The sequence below is a fragment of the Pleurodeles waltl genome, chromosome 4_1, assembly GCF_031143425.1.
Source record: "Pleurodeles waltl isolate 20211129_DDA chromosome 4_1, aPleWal1.hap1.20221129, whole genome shotgun sequence".
In the NCBI taxonomy this organism is placed as follows: Eukaryota; Metazoa; Chordata; class Amphibia; order Caudata; family Salamandridae; genus Pleurodeles; species Pleurodeles waltl.
The window spans coordinates 105,832,736-105,851,026 of record NC_090442.1 but is presented as its reverse complement, the minus strand read 5'-3'; the positions used below and the strand labels follow the sequence as shown (position 1 = coordinate 105,851,026).

Below are 18,291 nucleotides of genomic sequence, written 5' to 3'. Positions count from 1 at the left end.
AGAATTAAACTTTTTAAAAGTGCACAATAAAAATATATTTTTTGTATATATTATATGCTGTGTCAAAAAGGTAAACTCATCATATCTATAAACCACTGTTACGTAGCTCTAGTAGTTTAATTATCAAATACAACCAGTTTTTTTTATCCTCAAAAAATTCTAAAACAATGTGCTAATGAACAAAACAGATGAAGTCTTAGCAGTACAAAAGTATTTCAGTTGCTAATCCAGTTTCATACTCTGTTAGACTTTTTGTCAGACTAAAACTGAATTTGCTACTGAAGAAAAGAATCCTGAATCTCTAGCTCAGGATTAATACACCACTGTCAGATTTGCTTATGAGATTTTTACCTGTCCTCTAGAGGTCTTTGGAGCCAAAAATAAGTTGTGTTCCTATAGCGTGAAAAGGAGATCAGCCATATACCCCTTGGAGTCCACTTCTTTGTCCTGAGTACAAGATAGAGCAGGTTTAGCTCTTGAGTGCTCATTTCTGATCCCAGGCAGCAGGTTCATCCTCAGGTCCAGTAGAATTCTGAGGATGGTTCTGGGGATGCCACATTTATGTGTGGTTTCAGCTCATGGAACTAGTCCTGTCTCCTCCCTAACATATGGGATAGAAGTTGCCTGGGGTTTCTTAATCCTCTTTTGCAAACTTTACCGTTTACCCTATTGCAAACAATCCCACTGTGCCTCTCTCTGTCTAAGTACAAAATGATAAACCCTCCTTCCCTTGTGCGGAGCTTTGTGCCCACTTCAGACATGTGGCTAGGGAAATGATCAACCCCTCGTCTGTGGTAATTTCAATCCAGCTTTGAGGGCAACTTCCCCACCTGTGTTTGGAGCACTGGTTGGGAGAACAAAGAAGAAGGCCTACCTTTATGCCATCTGATGTCTGCCTGTGACAGGAGAGGCCCCATTGAAATGAATTGGTTTCTGGTGAAATTAATATTGGTCATCCTGCCAAAGGAACAGAAACGCCTCCTCATTCCCAGGCCATCACTGCATTCCCGGGAGCGGTTTTCACACCTCATTCTTTGCTTGACCACTAAGTGGGCTACAGATAGAAAAAAGGAACTTCCTAAATGTACCTTTTTCATTTAAAAGTGCATCCCAATATTTATGGAACAGTCAGTCTTTCTATAGTGAAAATAGCTTTTGGTAGCTAGTTACTGTAAGTACACGTTTAACATTACATTCCTACATGTCCTTCTTTCATATATAATGCACCCTAGGTTATGGGCTATAAGACCTACTGAGGGGGTCACATATTATATTTAAATAGAAGTTTCAGATCTGTCAAAAAAGCCTATTTTGACAGTCTGAATTTCAGTTAAAAGCTGCTTCAGTCAGGCTACAATGGTAGTCCTGAAGCAATGCTTGCACTGCCGCTGTAGTGGATGGCTTCATAGGCGATTCAGTCCATTAGTGACATTTAACTTATATGACCTGGTTACACTTTGTAGCATATAGTAAGGATTTCCAGGTAAGTTAAATATGTTAATAGGGCGATGTCAATTCGACTATTTTAAAAGGGGGAACATATGAGCAGGCAGCTAAAGGTAGATCAGCAGACTGAAGGCACAGCCACGCCGTTCAATAGCGAGACCCTAAGATATGATGGCAGATTCTTCATTTTAAGTCAACCTTTCCTAGGCGCTGCATCAAGGCCTTTTTTACTTGCTGGTTCCTCATGCTGTAGATCAGTGGGTTCAGCATGGGAATGATCACAGTGTAAAATAATGAAGCTACTCTGTCCTGATTCAGAGCATAACTTGAGCTTGGTCTGAAATACATGAAGAGAACTGTTCCAAAGAATAAAGTTACACAGATAAAATGAGAGGAACAGGTGGAAAAAGTACGGCGTCTTCCTTCCGAGGAGCGTATTTTCAAGATGGTTAAAATTATCCTAACATAAGACACAAGGATCACTGTCAAAGATCCAAAGGTCATGGTGCCAGCCACAGTGAACAGGGCAACTTCATTGAGAGTGGTATCAGAACAGGAGAGCTTCAGCATTGGAGGAATGTCACAAAAAAAATGGGAGATCTCGTTTGGCCCGCAAAAGGTCAACATGAAAGTACAAGTGGTGTGTACCAGAGAATTCACCAAGCCCCCAAGATATGAGCCAACCACAAGAGAGATGCATACTTTGTTACTGATAATAGATGAATAGTGCAAAGGATGACATATTGCAGCATAGCGGTCATAGGCCATCATGGCCAAGAGAATGACCTCTGTACTGCCAAGTATGAGGAATATGAACATCTGCGCCACACATCCAGACAGAGATACAATCTGCATATTGGAGAGGAAATTTGCCAGCAGGTTAGGTGTTATAACTGTGGAGTAGCATAGATCTAACACTGACAGGTTGCTGAGGAGGAAGTACATTGGTGTGTGAAGATGAGGAGAGATCCTTATAAGAACTATGATGGTCACGTTGCCCAAAAGAGTGATTATAAAAACCAGAAGGAACAACCAGAAGAGTGGTATCTTCAGGTCTGGCATATCGGTGAGTCCCAGGAGGATGAAATGTTTCACTCTGGTATAGTTTGCTTGTTCCATTGGGGTCTTGCCAAGATGGTACCTGCATGAAAAGGAATAATGGAGGAAGAGTTTGGAGTAGTAGTTTTGTAGCTGCTTGCATTATGATTATCATTAGCATCATTAATTTGATGTGATGTCCTTCACCTGGTAAAATGATTTGTCCACTCCTTATTAATTAGGCCTGGGCAGAATTTCAATTTTGCTGGAGTAATAGAAATAATTTCAGCAATTCTGTGCTACTCTTTGACATGGAATTACTGATCATTACGCAGTTATTCTTGCTCATGTAATTAAGCATGATTTGAGAGAAAAAAATCCTACAACACAAACACATTTAGTGAATATGAGCAAAAGCTTGCTCTTGCTTTTGGTGTTCTGCTACATTTAGCACTGTTTCTTAGCTCAAATTACATCTTAACATCCATTTTGGATGTAAGGACACATTTTGCGTTAAGAAAATAGCTATCAATGCAGGTAGAAAGTTGGGGGGAAATCCTACCCGCAGAACACATTTAATGAGTGTGAGTGGCTGCTCCTGCTCACTATTCATGTTTGGTTGTATTTAGCACTATTTTTAGCATAAAATGCCTGAGGGGTCATTGTTGCATTAGGAATTAGCGCTTAGCACAAAATTACTCCTTGCATTTTCAAGTGTATACTCGCAGAATTCTTAGGTAATTCAGCATGATTACGCTACACAGATTTCCACGAATCACACCCATCCCTATTGTTAGTTACCTTTACTACAAAATAACTTTTAACTGTGTAACCCTATCACATGGCTAATGCACCAATCAAATAGAGAGTGACTTGATTTGTTTCTCCTTTATAGGTGGAGATGTGTAATGCACTTTGAACCTCTAAATGTTGGTTCATGCAAATTTCATGTGAACTTTAATACAAAATACTTTGCTATGTATCTAAGCAAACTATGAGATAGCGTTTGTTAACAGTGATAGGCTTTCATACTCGGCTGGTGGTACAAAAGGACACTTTCTTAGCAGTTAATCACGAGAGCCCCATCAGTAGTTTAGCATTTTCCTGGTGTAAGTGCTTCCCCCTTCTCCTTGTGAATGTGTGCATGAATCAGGACAAGCTGATTGTACAGTGCTATTCAGTCTCAATTTCTAGATTTGACAATGATTAGACATTTTGGCAAATGGTTACTCCTAAGCAGAAACCACCAGCTACATTTCCCCTAACCTAAAGGTGCTAGGCAAAGTTAATGCCACTGTTTGAGTTTTGTCGGTATTTCACACTTCCTACAGAAAATGAAGCACTTTACATTGCCACCTTGTTCTAAATAAGGGTCTTTGTTTGTGTTGCTTTTCACTGTTGCTTTTTGCTGCCCGGCAGATGAAGAGATTCAGATGCTTTCTTGTTCAATACAGTTGGCTTGAATTTTCTAATGTGCAGCAAGATTAATCTGTTACTGATTTTACCGCACAACCAACAACCAGCACATGGAAAGTGATGTTTACCCATTGCATTCATAAAGAGTAACACTGCATATCACTGTTGGGTCTTGCTACAGAGAGTGATTTTTTAAAGTACAGGTATAGGTATAGGTTTTTATTGGCTTTTTTACAACATTAACACAGTATAATGATACTGTTTGGTGTAGCAAACATCAGCATACATGCAATATATATATAAATATATATATAATGTAAAACAGTGAGGCCTACCCTCGCCTCTCCCCCATCACCCCTCCCCCTGCTCAACGTTTTCCACCATGTTTTACAGCACGCAGATCGATCAGGTCCTTCCCTTTCCATATGGCCAACCTCATTTTCCATAGTGCCAGTGTGCCCGGTCTTTTCGTTTTCACTCTCTTCAATCACATCCTCCGTGGTATGTCAGTGGGCAGTGGGTCTAGCAGATCACTTAGCATGGCCATCCAGGCCTGAAAATCATCCGCAAGCTTAGTATCCCGGCGGGTCTGGTGCATTCAGCATTCATCTATTCAACCATGCACCTTTTCCACTGTCAATGTCAGAGCCCTAGGGGATAGCCACCATATCACCAACCTGCGTTTAACCAGAGTGAGGCCCAACATTAGAAATCTCCTGCTCATTTTCTTTTTCTTTCTAAGCGGGACCCATAGAGACAGTTATATTTATATGTGAGCCCTTATGTTAACAATGCTTTAAACAATATGTAGATGAAAAAATGGCTATAGAGAGGGTGGACCTTGGATCAGCATCCTTCAGCCATTGGATCTAATGTACTTTTCAAACAATGTCATGGGCTGCATATGTTGTCCTACTAGCCCTTGGCCTCTTTCCCGGTATCTCCTCTGTCACTTGATTTCTTCCATGACCTTTCCCTTTCCCCACCCTCACTACCTATCATCACACCAACTCCCCTCACCATGTCACTGCTATGTCTATCATTGCTCATTTCCTTGCATCCCCACATCATCCTAATTCAGCATGCCCCTACCACTCTTCATTCCACATTACCATCTCCCTGGCTTTACATTCATTTCAGTTCATCATCATAAACTCATCCCCACCTCGCCTATCTCCCACTATCTTCCATTTATTCCTCTCACCTCTTATCCTTCTTCTTGTGGCTGCCCCATCCCGCACATTGTAGAACATGACTAAGGCGTTGTTTCTTATGGAGTGTTCAAGTAATTGACTGGTAGTCATAATCCAGGATTGGGCATTTTTAGACTATAGGAAATAAGCAAAAACCATTGAAAGTTGCTAAAGTGAGCTGCTTGTTTATTATGCAGTGCTCCTAGCAAGGAGCACAACATAATGCCCTGAAGACCTTTCAGTAATATTTTCAGATGATAGTGGTGGCTGTAGAAGGGCAGGGGCACCATAACACATTATTTAATGTTGTGGATGTTTGCAAGGAGCGCAGCAGCCCCTGGAGCATTATTTAGCAAAATCTCTGCCTCCCGGGTCACTGAATCCTTGACCCCAGCAGACCTTAACATATTTTCTTAAAGCACTTCAAACTGGAGCTGTATGCACTTTAGCTGGAGTTCAGGGTTCTCTTGGTTTTAGTTCTATGGCTGCACTTTGTGCCCTGAATTTTTTTTAAAAGTCTCAGAAATATGTTTAATCTTTTTTATGCTTTATTGGAAATATTTTATCATGGTTACTATTATTATGTATTGCAAGGTGTGAACTTGTAAAATATACAATTGAATATAGTTATTAGTAAGTTTTTATTATAAAACCAATAAGAGTGCCTTATATATGTTGATGTTCTGGCCACTTGATTCTTTTTTTAAAACTCTGTTCATTGGCCTTTTCAAAAGTAGTCCATCTTACAACTTATTTTCCTGTAGTATTATATTAGTTCTGCATTCTAATAAGGATTACTACCCATGGTGTTCTCGGTAGTGGGGATATGCCCGCATCTTAAGAATGTCATAGTCAGAGTGGTTCAGAACTATTTACATAGTGTACATGCACATACATGTCTTTCATTGGAGAATAGCTTGTCAAACGTCTTAAGTACCATACAGGTCATTATAAACTAAATATATTCTGAGCAAAGCACCTGTGTATCGCATAATTTCAGGGGTGTGTATGATATGTTATAACGAGGGGGGGGGTTAGTTGATGTGGGAGAGGTATCATGTCATTCCAGGTTGTCTTCTCAAGTTGAAAAGCCACTACTTCGCTCCAGCAAGGGGAGCATCCAGCCCCTCCAGGGGCTACCTTCACTATGGGAAGCAGCCTGGTTCGGTGAATTACTGTTCATCACCTGCAATTGCCTTTCATAGAGATGTGTGCTGCCAGCGAATCAATGTGGTGGTCCCTCCATCTGGGTTCCCCCTGGCCCAGGGTTTCGATCGGGCCCTTTCTGGAGTGAATGTCCTGCTTCCTCTTCCGCTCGGTCTGTGACCTTTTCACCCAGCTCCCAGGCATCAACCACCTCAGTCCATTCGGAGGTCAACAGGGAGGGCTCACACCCCACATGCTTCTTCTCTCTGTAATGCCCGCTCCTCAGCCTGTGCCCATTTCGTCACATCTCTTCCAAATGTCTCCAGTGTCGGGCTTGTGAGGGACTGCCAGGCTATGGCCACCTGGCATTTAGCCAGCACCAAGGCCAGGTCTAGGAATTCATTCTCAACTTTCTTGGGGGCTGGCCTTGGGAACAGGCCCAGTAGATAGTGGGAGGGGTTAATCATAAGTGGTCGGCCCTATGTGTCTCCAAGTCTCCCCAAGACCCCGTCCCATATGTATTGCAAGGTGGGGCAATCCCAAGTCATGTGATAAAAATATGGGTCCAAAGCTTCGCATCAGGGGCATCCTTTGGGTTCACCTCGGTAAATGGTTCTGAGCTTATGCAGTGTTAAGTATGTCCTCTGGGTGTGGTTGTATTGTAGGTATTTAAACTGAGAGTTGCAGGAGACCCTGTGGGGGTAGACAAGGGCTTTCTTCGACTCAAGGCTCATGGTCTCTCTCTCCACTGTTATCTCCGAGAGTGACTAATGACTTCATGGTCAGTTCATTTAGAGTTGTATAGAACCAAGCGACCATGATCAGAAGTTGAAGGACTTTGTGCATAGCGGGTTCTGCATTCACTGTGTCCCACAGGTCCCGCATGGCACGGGTCAGTGCTAGATAGGTGAGGAACTGCCCTGCTGGTACACCAGTCTGCTCTGTCAGGTCCCCAAATGGGACAAGGACACCAGACTGAAAGCAATACCCCAACGCTTCCAACCCCACAGCTGTCTAGGGTTCCATCTGTCTTGTGGAGAAAAAACCCTTTGGTGTACTGTGAGGTACGCCCACCAATGACAGCTTGGGTGCGTGCGGGACCCTGACCCCAGTGCGCCTCAGTCCCCACCTCCAGCAGGTCAGCGCCATAGTCAGGAGGATGAATGGGGCAGGGATGCCAGTAATAAGTCTCTGCCAGTCTCTTCATCCGCTGGGCCTAATTCGGGAAGGTTTCTACCCACTAACCACTTCTCAATCCACTGAAACTGGGCCACCAAGTAGTATATTTCAAAGTCTGGCACCCCTAGCCCTCTTCCTCAGTGAGCAACGGAGAGTGGACAGGGACGTCCTTTGGTGACCTCAGTCCGAAACCAGTTCTCTAAGGAGTGCATCAAGCTCTTTAAACCGGCGCACTGGGACGTTCACTGGGAGATTAACAAGAAACATAGTGGACGGGGCAACATAATCATTTTGGAAAGCGCTATCTGCACCATTGTTTGGAGCTTGGGGGAGCACCAGAAAGCTACACTGGGTTTCAGATCTGAGAGCCTTACCTAGGTTTCCTTCCCAGAGGTCCGCCAGTTCATGGAATATTTGCATCCCCAAGTATTTAAATATGTGGTGGGACCAGAGTATGTCGGGGGCAGGCAGCTCCTGCAGTCAGTGGAAACAGTCATGTTTTATTTCTGTTTACCCTCAAGCCTGAGGAGAAGCCAAATTCTTCAAGTATTTGTAGAGCCCGGGGAGTCCCCATCTCCCCATCTTGTAAATAAACCAACAGGTCGTCCTTGCCATCTTTTTTCACCAGAAAATCCAGGACATATAAGAAAGAGTCAAGAACCAAAACTCACCTCCTCTGCCCACAAGCACCACTACAGACCCCACACCGCACCAAATCCAGAGCCATTGGGCCCCTATCTCCACAGAAGACATCTGGAAAAACATGAAGTCCATACAATCAGGGGCCCCCTCAGACCTGTGCCAACATCACATTTTCAACCTGGCCAGTGCCACCATCGCACCAGAGCCCTGCTGGATTATCAACAGTTCCATTGAAACAGCCACCTTCCCATCCAACTGGAACAAGAAACCCTCCGCCGTCCTAAGGGATCCGAAGAATTACAGACCCATCTCTATGCTCCCCTTTCCAGCCAAGGTAACTGAAAAGGCCATGAATGTGCAACTCATGGAGTTCCTTCAATCAAACCAGGTCCTAGATCCCTCCCAGTCTGGTTTCAGGAGCAAACACAGCACTGAAACAGCCCTCCTCACCGCCACTTATGACATTTGGACCATACTACCCCATGGAGGCATGGTCACCCTCATCCTCCACGACTTCTCTGCCGCATTCCATACAGTCTTCCTCTCTATCCTCTGCACCAGACTCCATGACGCCGGCATCCACAGTAAAACTCTAGAATGGGTTCAATCCTTCCTCACCAGCAGAACTCAAAGAAACATGATACAGAGTAACCCAGGGATCCTCACTAAGCCCAACCCTTTTTAACATCTACATGGCCCTGCCTGCAAAAATCACCAGGCAGCACAACGTAAACACTGTATCCTACGCCAATGACACCCAACTGTTCCTATCCTTGACCGAAGACCCATAAACAGCCAAGAGAAATTTCCACGACAGAATGAGAGGAGTCGCCGCCTGGATGGAAACCAGCTGCCTCAAACTCAATTCAGACAAGACAGAGATCCTCGTAATCTGTTTGACCCCCTCTACCTGGGACGACTCCTGGTGGCCAGCCACCCTAGGAAATGCCCCCAACCCCACAGACCACGCACCCAACCTGGGCATCATCCTGGACTTAACACTCTCCATGACCCACCAAGTCATTGCCATCTCATCATCTTGCTTCCACACCCTGCACCTACTTTGGAAGATTTTCAAGTGGACCCCCACTGAGACAAGAAGGACAGTCACTGACGTGCTTGTCAGCAGCAAACTAGACTACGGCAATGCACTCTACACAGACATCACAAAGAAGCTCCAAACAAGACTACAGAGAATCCAGAACACAGCAGCCAGACTCATCCTGGACATCCCCCACCACAACCACATCTCTGCCCACCTCAGAGACCTTCTCTGGCTCCCGGTCGACAAACGCATCACCTACAAGCTTCTGACACACACCTACAAGGCACTGCACAACATAGCCTATCTCAACCACCACCTGACCTTCTTCACCCCGACCAGAGAGCTCTGACCTTCCCAACTTGCCCTCACCGCTATCCCCAGAATCAGGAGGTGCACAGCTGGAGGCAGATCCTTCTCTTATTTTGCACCCCAGACATGGAACATGCTCCCATTTCACCTCAGACGGGCCGCCTCGCTGAAGCAGTTCAGGAAGAATCTCAAGATCTGGCTTTTCAAATGAGAGGCACACCTGCAGCAGTGCCTTGAGACTCTACGGGTGATAAGTTGTGCTTTACATGTGATTGATTGATTGCAAACAATGAGATGATGTGGTTGGAATTGGCATCTACCACCCACCCGCTCTTGCGGAACTGTGCCACTAGAGGCTCAATGGTGATGGCAAAAAGGAGGGGCGAGAGTGGGCTGCAAAACATGTTTTAAATATCAGAGATCGTTTTCCCCATCCTCACCCTCACCATGGGGTGGCTGTACACTAGGTCAATCCATCGCACCAGTCAAGCACCCAGTCCCATGTGGATTATAACTGCCTTCAGGTAATCCCACCTCAAGGAGTCTAACACTCTCTCTAAATTGGCTGACATAAGCATTGCATTGGGATAGTGTGGGTCCCCTGTAGCATATATGAGTGAGTATAGCCGCTGGAGATTAAGGGCGGTGTTGCAAGTAGGAATGAAGCCATTTTTGTCTTCATGTATGAGTTGGTGCATGTGGGGCAGTAGTTGGTTTGCCATGATCTTACTCAGTATTTTGAAGTGGCAATTCAGCATGGATAGTGGTTAGTAATCAGTCACTGTGGCCTCCTTAGATTTAGTTTTGGGCTTTTTGGGTTTGGGTTTTTTGCCTCTCTCATTGTCCCCAGGAGTATTCCTCTCTCGTATGCCTCCTCGTACAAGGGTACTACCTTGGGCGCCAGTATGTCAGCAAAGGTCTTACAGAACTCCATGGGGAGCCCATCGGAGCCTGGTGTTTCACCAGTTGCCAACTGTTTAATGGCTGTCCTGACCTCTATGGTAATCAGTTCACCCAATGGGCCTCTGGCCCAAGAGATCGCAACGGTAGCATCTCCTGGTGGCAATCTAATGCCATCAGCAGGGTGCCCACTGGCTGTTGGTAAAGGGACACATGGTAAGTCTTAAATGCAGTGTTAATGCTTTGAGGAGAGTGTAACTGTGTCCCACCTGCCATACATAAGCTTGTGTCAGGGTTGTTCCCATTGTCAGAACAGTCCAGCTAGACTAGTAATCTGCCCGACTTCCCATCTTCTTCATGGATTGTGTTCAGGTATTTTTGATAGTCATGGTACTGCAATCTCTACAAGGCCACATTATATGTCTCTTGCAAATCTAGCAGCCTCCTGGCTGGTTCCCTGTTTGTTGTCTCTATCATGGATTTCAGCCTCTGGCTGTGTAAGATCTTGCTCGAGGGTCTGTCTAATACCTACAGTCTGGCCCCTACAGTGTCCCCGCACCATTACCTTAAGGGCCTCCCACTCTGTACAATGAGTCGCAGTGGTCTCGGAGTTGGTAATGATGTATTTCTGTAAGTGGGCTTTATGAATGTCTCTGAAGGCCACTTCCTCCAGGGCCAGCAGCTGAAGCTGCCATGTGGGTATTGGGGGTCTATCATCCACGCAGCACCAGGTCAAAAGCAATAGGCTGTGGTCTGACAGAGTGCACCATAAGTATTCAGTATGTACAATATTAAAGCTGAGGGATTAAGTGCACACAAATCGATCTATTCTGGTGTGGAGGTGGTGAAGTCCTGAGCAGTAAGAATAGTCCCTATCTAGGGGGTGCTGAATGTGTCACAGGTCCTCCATGTATCAATGGTCAACCCATTCAGTCAGACATGGAGCGGTCCAGATCTGTGTCTAGTGTACAGTTATAATCTCTGCCTACCAATAGTGGCCTCCCAACAGTAGAGCCAGCCGACCTGAGAGGATGTGTAGGAATGGGATTTGGTCCTCGTTTGTTGTATATTTACAACCAATGGTCACATGTTTACCATGGAGCCTGCCCTCCACCAGGACGTAGGGGTCTTCTTTATTAATGTCTGAAGTGATGGCCTCGAAATGGACCCTTAAATGCAGAATTCGTAGTGGGGTATATTTGGCCCCTTTACTGGCACTGCAGGTGCTCTGCTTCTCGTGTGGTAATGTGTGTTTCCTGGAGTAGGGCTATGTGGACCCCTCGCCTTTTAAGGTATGCCAGAATCTTATGGCACTGAGTAGCAGACCCCAGCCCTCGGATATGCCATGTCTTCAGTTTATATTCAGCCTGTGCGGTGGTCATTGCACAATGTGTGATATAAAATAGCGGCACAGGGGGCCCCGCCCTCAATCTCCTGTCTTCCATTCCCCTCCTGTGTCCCTACCAGGTTGGCAGTAGAAAGAAACACAGGTGCAAACTTACAAACAAACAAAAAGTCCAACACCCCCACCCCAGGGAAGATCTGCAACTGCCAGTTGCCCAAACCTTAGAAGTCAAACATAACAATTGAATCATGTCATACAGCGATCTTGCCATCAACTGAAAAGTGGTGCAAGAGACGGGGGAAGCAGTGGCCACCATGGCCTGATGGGTGTGAAATGACTCCTCCCTCTGGCCCAGTTACGGGTTCAGGAGCGGTGGAGTCAGAAGTTACACAATATCAGCAGCTGTTTGAGGTGTCACTACTGGAGCCTCATCTGTTTGGTGAGAGTCTGAATCAGTGCAGAGTTTCCATTGATCAGACTTATTCTCACCAACCTTGTATGGTAGTTTAGTGTCCTGCAGCATCGCCAATGCCCTCAATGCAGCTCTCCTGTCTGTGTCATTTTACGCTGGGTTTGGCGTGGACACCTGGTGGGGGTAGGGTCGACTGCGCGATCTGTGGTGCTTCTTGCGGCTCCGCAAAACCACTGCTCCATGCATGTAGGGCCATCCATGCCTGATTTATACATCTCTAGCCAGGCCAGACATCTTCTGGTGTTTGGAAGAAGTGGGTGCGACCATCTAAGATCACTTTTAGCCTGGCCGGAAAAAGGAGCAAGTAATGGAAACTTTCTTCCCGGAGTACTCGCTTCATCACGTCTGGTTTGGACTTCAGCTGTGAAATCTGGGAATAGGGTTACTTGCCCATTACCTACTTTGAAGGGGCCTGCCTTTCTAGCTCGCAGCAGCAGTACATCTCTATCTCTGTAGTGCAGGAGCTTGGCCCCTTGATAAAACCAATATTCCACCTCTTTTTATATTTTGCCATTTTGCCGCTTCCACAAAGCCAGTTGGTCTGTCTTACCTAAAATGGCAGCAATTATAAATTTTTAAATGGCATAGCAGTGTGCGGTTGCCCCTGGGGGTTGGGTGCATGGTCTGGCTACATGCCAGGCACTGTGCCCAACTCCAAGCCAGACACAGCAATGAACATCTTGCTTTACATCACGAAACATGGACATTCACTGAAAACTAAAGGCTAAATTGATGTTATAGTTGTAATAATATCTTACCTTACATTAACAAAACAACCTTTGGAATTCATTGAATAAACCAGGGATGTTATAGTTAAGTGAAAATGTCAGAATACACATACCATTTTAGATTAACAAAACATCTGAAAATCACCAGTTACAGTTATTGCAAGTAACTATAGTTCATGCCTTACAAATAATTATAAATTGTGCCATGCACTGCTGTTTATCTTCCCTATTACATCACTCTTGACCTGTTCAAGGACATCATTCATAACATCAGTATTTGTGGGGATATCTCTGTGTCACTGGCAAGACCTCCACCACAGTGGGGCAAGTTACAAACAATCAATTCATGTGTGGGTGTGGTGATTTATAAGTCTATATTTAGGACTAACAGTCTCCTCAAACACCAACATCCTCACAACCACCCCTAACAGCTGCAAGGTGATACACTGAGACCGCACAAACAAACATGTCGGGGGCATCACCATCAGCTTCAAGGAACCCATCCAACGCACCATCACCGACCCAAAACCCCTCATAGAGCACCTCAATTTCAGACTCCAGACCGATGCCAACACCATGATGCGAGGTACCCTCGCATACAGACCCCCGGGACCATGCCCAGCCTTCTGCGATGCCATCGCCAACATCATCGCCCCCTTGCCATCAACTCCCTCCACTATGTCCTACTTGGCAATCTCAATTTCCACTTTAACGACACCATCTCCACTTTCCTCATAGAGAACCTCAGCAACATTGAGCTAACCTAACTGGTCACAAAACCTACGCACAAAGCCGGACACAACTGGATGCTATCTTCACTTCTAGCTAGAGAATCAATTACACCCACATGTTATGTTATGTTATATTATGCGGATTTGAATAGCGCATGGCTACCCGAAGGCCTCCCAGCGCTGAAAGCGGAGACACTTAGTACAGACATGGAAATTAAGATCTAAACAGCCAGGTTTTAACGGCCTTCCGGAAGGATTGTCCCTGGCTGACCAGGCGAAGACTGGGTGGTACTGATTTATGCCTAGGTATATTTAGAAGCAGATGGGCCGAGGCATTCTGAACCACCTAAAACTTTTTAATCACAAATATGGGGGCTCCTATATACAGGGCCTTGCCATAGTCCAGACACAAACTGATCAAGGCATGTTTAATAAGTCTCTTGGCAACAAAAGGAAGGATTCTAAAAACCTTCTTCAAAAGCCTCAACAAGCCGAAAGAGGTTTAGGAGACTTTATTGGCCTTATGGGCCATGGTGAGTTGAGGGTCTAGCTAGAGGCCAAGGCTCTTGATGAAAGCTTTTGGGGATGGAAGATTTCCCAGACCTTACATAATGGAGGGATTAGAAATGAGCTGTGAATGATGGGCAAGTATTATCACCTCCGTCGTATTGTCGTTAAGGTTCAGCCTACTTAGAGACATCCATGCCGCCACAACTTGAAGGCATGGGGCGAGTAATGAACCGTTAGCACCAAAATTAGTGGCTAGTGAAACTACCAGCTGTGACAGCCCAAATGGCTTAACGACTTCTGCTAGAGGTAACATATATAAGTTAAATAATGTGGGGCTTAAGGAGGAGCCCTGAGGCACTCTGCAACTATTCTTGACAGGATAGGAAAAATAGGATCTGTCTAGGACCTGATACAACTTATCTTTATCTTATCCTGCCAAGTAATATGTCGGGGTCCACCGTGTCAAATCCCACACTCAAGTCCAGGAGAATAATAGCTGCCACAAGACCCTGATCCAAACGCTTTCTAGCCTTTTCTGTGACTGCAATTAAAGCTGACTCCGTACTGTGGAAGGGTCTAAAGACCATCTGAGTGGAGTGAAGGATATTATTATCCTCTAAGAAGCGGGAGAGTTGAGTGTTGACATGCTTTTCAATTATTTTAGAAAGAGCAGGCAGCAGTGATATAGGTCTATAGTTGCTGAGCAGTGCAGCATCTAAGTTGGGTTTTTTCAGGAGAGGTTTAACAATGGCATGTTTCCATTGATCAGGTACTGTACTCCAACACAAAGAGGAGTTCAAAAGATGAGTGATTGCAGGTACCATAACTAGGGCATCTAATGCTAGCACATGAGGAGGGGCTGGATCAAAGGGAGACCCTGATTTAAGAGAGGTGAGGTGATTTAACACTGAATCTTCTTATATAGGAAAAAATTCCGAAAGGGTGGCAGGACCAAGATACTTCTGTTCCATCCTTTCCCGGGCCTGGGCAGTAGCTATGGGAAGAGTCGAATAGATGTCTAAAACTTTTTGTTGGAAGAACATTGCCAGGTTATTACTATGTTCTTGAGAGGCATCCAGGAGCGCAGAGTTCTGCTGTGGCTGGGTAATTTAATTAAATATCCTAAAAATCTCCTTCGGAGAATTTGCCGCCAGCTCAATTTTGGCTGAATAATACGTAGATTGACCAATTTTAATTTTAGCGTGGTAGGACCTAATTACTTTCCTGTACCGTTGTTTTAGAGAGTCATCATATGATTTTCGCCATCTTCTTTCAAGTTTCCTACATTCTCTTTGGAGATGCAGAAGATGCTGGGAAAACCAGGGTGCACCCTGCCTACAGCATCCTCTCACTTTGGTGAACAAGGCAGTAGCACATCCAAGCTACTGGTGAGCCAGCTATTGAAAGACTCTAACCTGTCCCTCATATTGTCCTTGGTGGGGGGTTTCAGCCTCTCCAAGGTATTAGTCCATGAACTGGCTTTAAGATTACACCAGCGTCAGAAAGGTAGAGCTGAGTTATATACGAGTCTACTGGATATGGGAATGGCTAATTCTAGGGTTATCAGGAAGTGGTCAGACCAGACCAAAGGACGGGGGGACTGGGGATCAATGCTGTGATGTTCGAGAAAACTAGGTCAATGGTGTGACCCTTCACATGCGTCAAACCCTTGATCAATTGTACAAGGTTTAGGGCATCCATATCCAGGAGTAAGGATTTGGTGGAGGAGTTATCTACATCCTCCGCATGAATGTTAAAATCCCCCAACAAAGTAAAGTTGGGTTTGGAACAGACAAGCTCAGCAATGTGGTCTGAGAGGGAGTGTAGAAAATGTTCAGGGGGACCCTAAGGACGATAAACCAGGGCACCCGAAAAAGTGTATTGAGGGTTCAAGGTAATAGTACATATTTTCACAGCCTACTAGCTGCATGGGATGTGAATTACCCGTTAGATTGTCCCTGTAAATAATTTCAATGCCCCCACCTCTGGAAGACGCTCTATCAAGCCTATTTATCAGCTAGCCATTAGGTAGGGCCAAAGCAATGTCAGGGGCCGACACCCGTCACGGAGCCAGGTTTCTGTAAGAAAGAAGGCCATAGGTGAAAGCTGATCCAAAAGAAGATGTTTATGCGCTACAAGGGAGCAACAGTTTGCTAGGAGGAAAGTGCATTTGTTTCCCTCTTGGAACAAGGAATCCTTATTATCCAAGGTTGGCTGAGGAGACCAACAGCACACGGTGCAGTGGTCCATAAAAGTCACGGGCTCAAAACTTTGGGCATAGGCGCTCAGAGAGACTGGCCTCATAGCATGAAGGAATTTGGATGAATACGTGATTCCTTACTTCTTTAGTGAAATATATGGGCCAGACCCCAGGCCCGTCCTGGCGCTGATGGGCGCAGCCGGGAGAGCAGCAACTAGACCTCTAACTCCCTAAAAGATGGTGGCTGACGCATGCCATACGCGGGAGGAAAAATGGAGGCAGAGGACCAAAATCGATAATCCCCTGCCCTCAAGGCCACTGAACACAGACCGTGGGCGGAGAGGAAAGAAAGAGGTAAGGCTAACAGAGGTATTCACCCAGCTTGTAGGCAAGTACACAAGGCTAAAAGCAAAAACAACACATGATTGAACTCACCTTGATGGGCCGCGTTGTTATCCACTTTACCTTCTCCAATTCCCAGCACACCACCTCCAAGTACCTCAGCACCCCTCACCGAAGCTGGGGCAAGGTAGTTGAGACCCTATGGGCACAAACCTTAGGCACCACACAGAACGAGCCCATAGCAGATCTCTAGCTCAACCAGGCCATCCAAAACTTCCCTACCTGGATCACCAAATCCACCAACACAGTCGCCCCGTTAAAACCAGCTAAAACCAGCAACTTCTCCAAGCCAGCGAGATGATGCACTCCTGAGCTCAGAAACTCTAAACGCAAATGCCACCGACTCGAGAAACAATGGCACATGATCAAGGACCCCTCCGACAGAGCCACCTACAAGACAGCCCTCAACAACTACCACCACCAAATCAAAGCAGCAAAAAGAACAGCAATCTCTGCCCACATCAACACCACAGCCAACCACACAAAAGAACTCTTCAGAATCATCAAGGAATTCTCTAACCCAATAGCCACAGAGACCACCATCCACCCATCCCAGGAACTCTGCAACACCCTCTCAGACTACTGCCACAGCAAGATCACCACCATATACAACAATGTAGACCCCTAACTCTCCACCTCCAGCCTGGACAACATCTTTCAAGCAGCAAACACCACTCACACAATACCCTCCTGGTTTCTGATTACCACACAGAACACTACAGTCATCATGTCATCCATCTACCTCGGGTACCCACCAATCCCTTCTCCCAGAGGCTTTTCAACCTCGGAGCCAACACTTTTAGCATGGAACTAACCTGCATCCTCAACACCTCCATCTCCATGGCAACCTTCCCAGGATGACTGGAAGCACACAGAGGTCAGAGCCCTACCAAACAAACCATCCACCAACCCCAGCAACCTCATAAACTACAGACCGATCTTGCTGATCCTCTTCCTGGCCAAAGTGCTTGAGAAAGACATCAACCAACAGCTCACCAACTACCTTGAACGAAACCACCTTCTCAACACCTCACAATCAGGATTCCCCACCAACTACAGCATGGAGACTGCACTGATCTCTGCCACAGAAAACATCAGGACCCTCCTCGACTAAGGAGAGTCTGCAGCTCTGATCATTATGGACCACTCTGCAGCATTCAATACAGCCTCCCACCACACTCTCCCTACTCTCCTTAACAGACTCCACAACATAGGCCTTCAACAAAACTCCCGTAAGTGGGTTGCCTCTTTCCTCTCAGGACACACGCAGAACATCCGCCTTCCTCCCTTCACCTCTACACCTAAGAACATCTCCTGCCACATACCCCAATGAACCTCCCTCAGAACAACCTTGTTCAACATCTACATGACCCCCCTAGCAGACATCTTCAGATCCTATGTACTCAATTTAGTCTCCTACGCAGATGACATTCAACTAATCCTCTTACTCACCGAAGACCCCAACACTGCCAAATAGAACTTCTGAAATGCCATGACCAACATAGCATCATGGATGAAAAACAGCTGCATCAAACGAAACACCGACAAAACAGAAGTCCTGATCATTGTGAAGAACAACTCCGTAATGG

The 18,291-nt window shown here is 45.7% G+C and overlaps 1 protein-coding gene across 1 annotated transcript; it reads right to left on the bottom strand.

The window, feature by feature from the left end:
• Nucleotides 1-1,629: 1,629 nt before the first annotated feature.
• Nucleotides 1,630-2,565, bottom strand: LOC138288457 (olfactory receptor 5AR1-like). Its single transcript, XM_069230012.1, has one exon. The coding sequence runs from the start codon at nt 2,563-2,565 to the stop codon at nt 1,630-1,632; it is 936 nt and encodes a 311-aa protein (XP_069086113.1).
• Nucleotides 2,566-18,291: the final 15,726 nt, after the last annotated feature.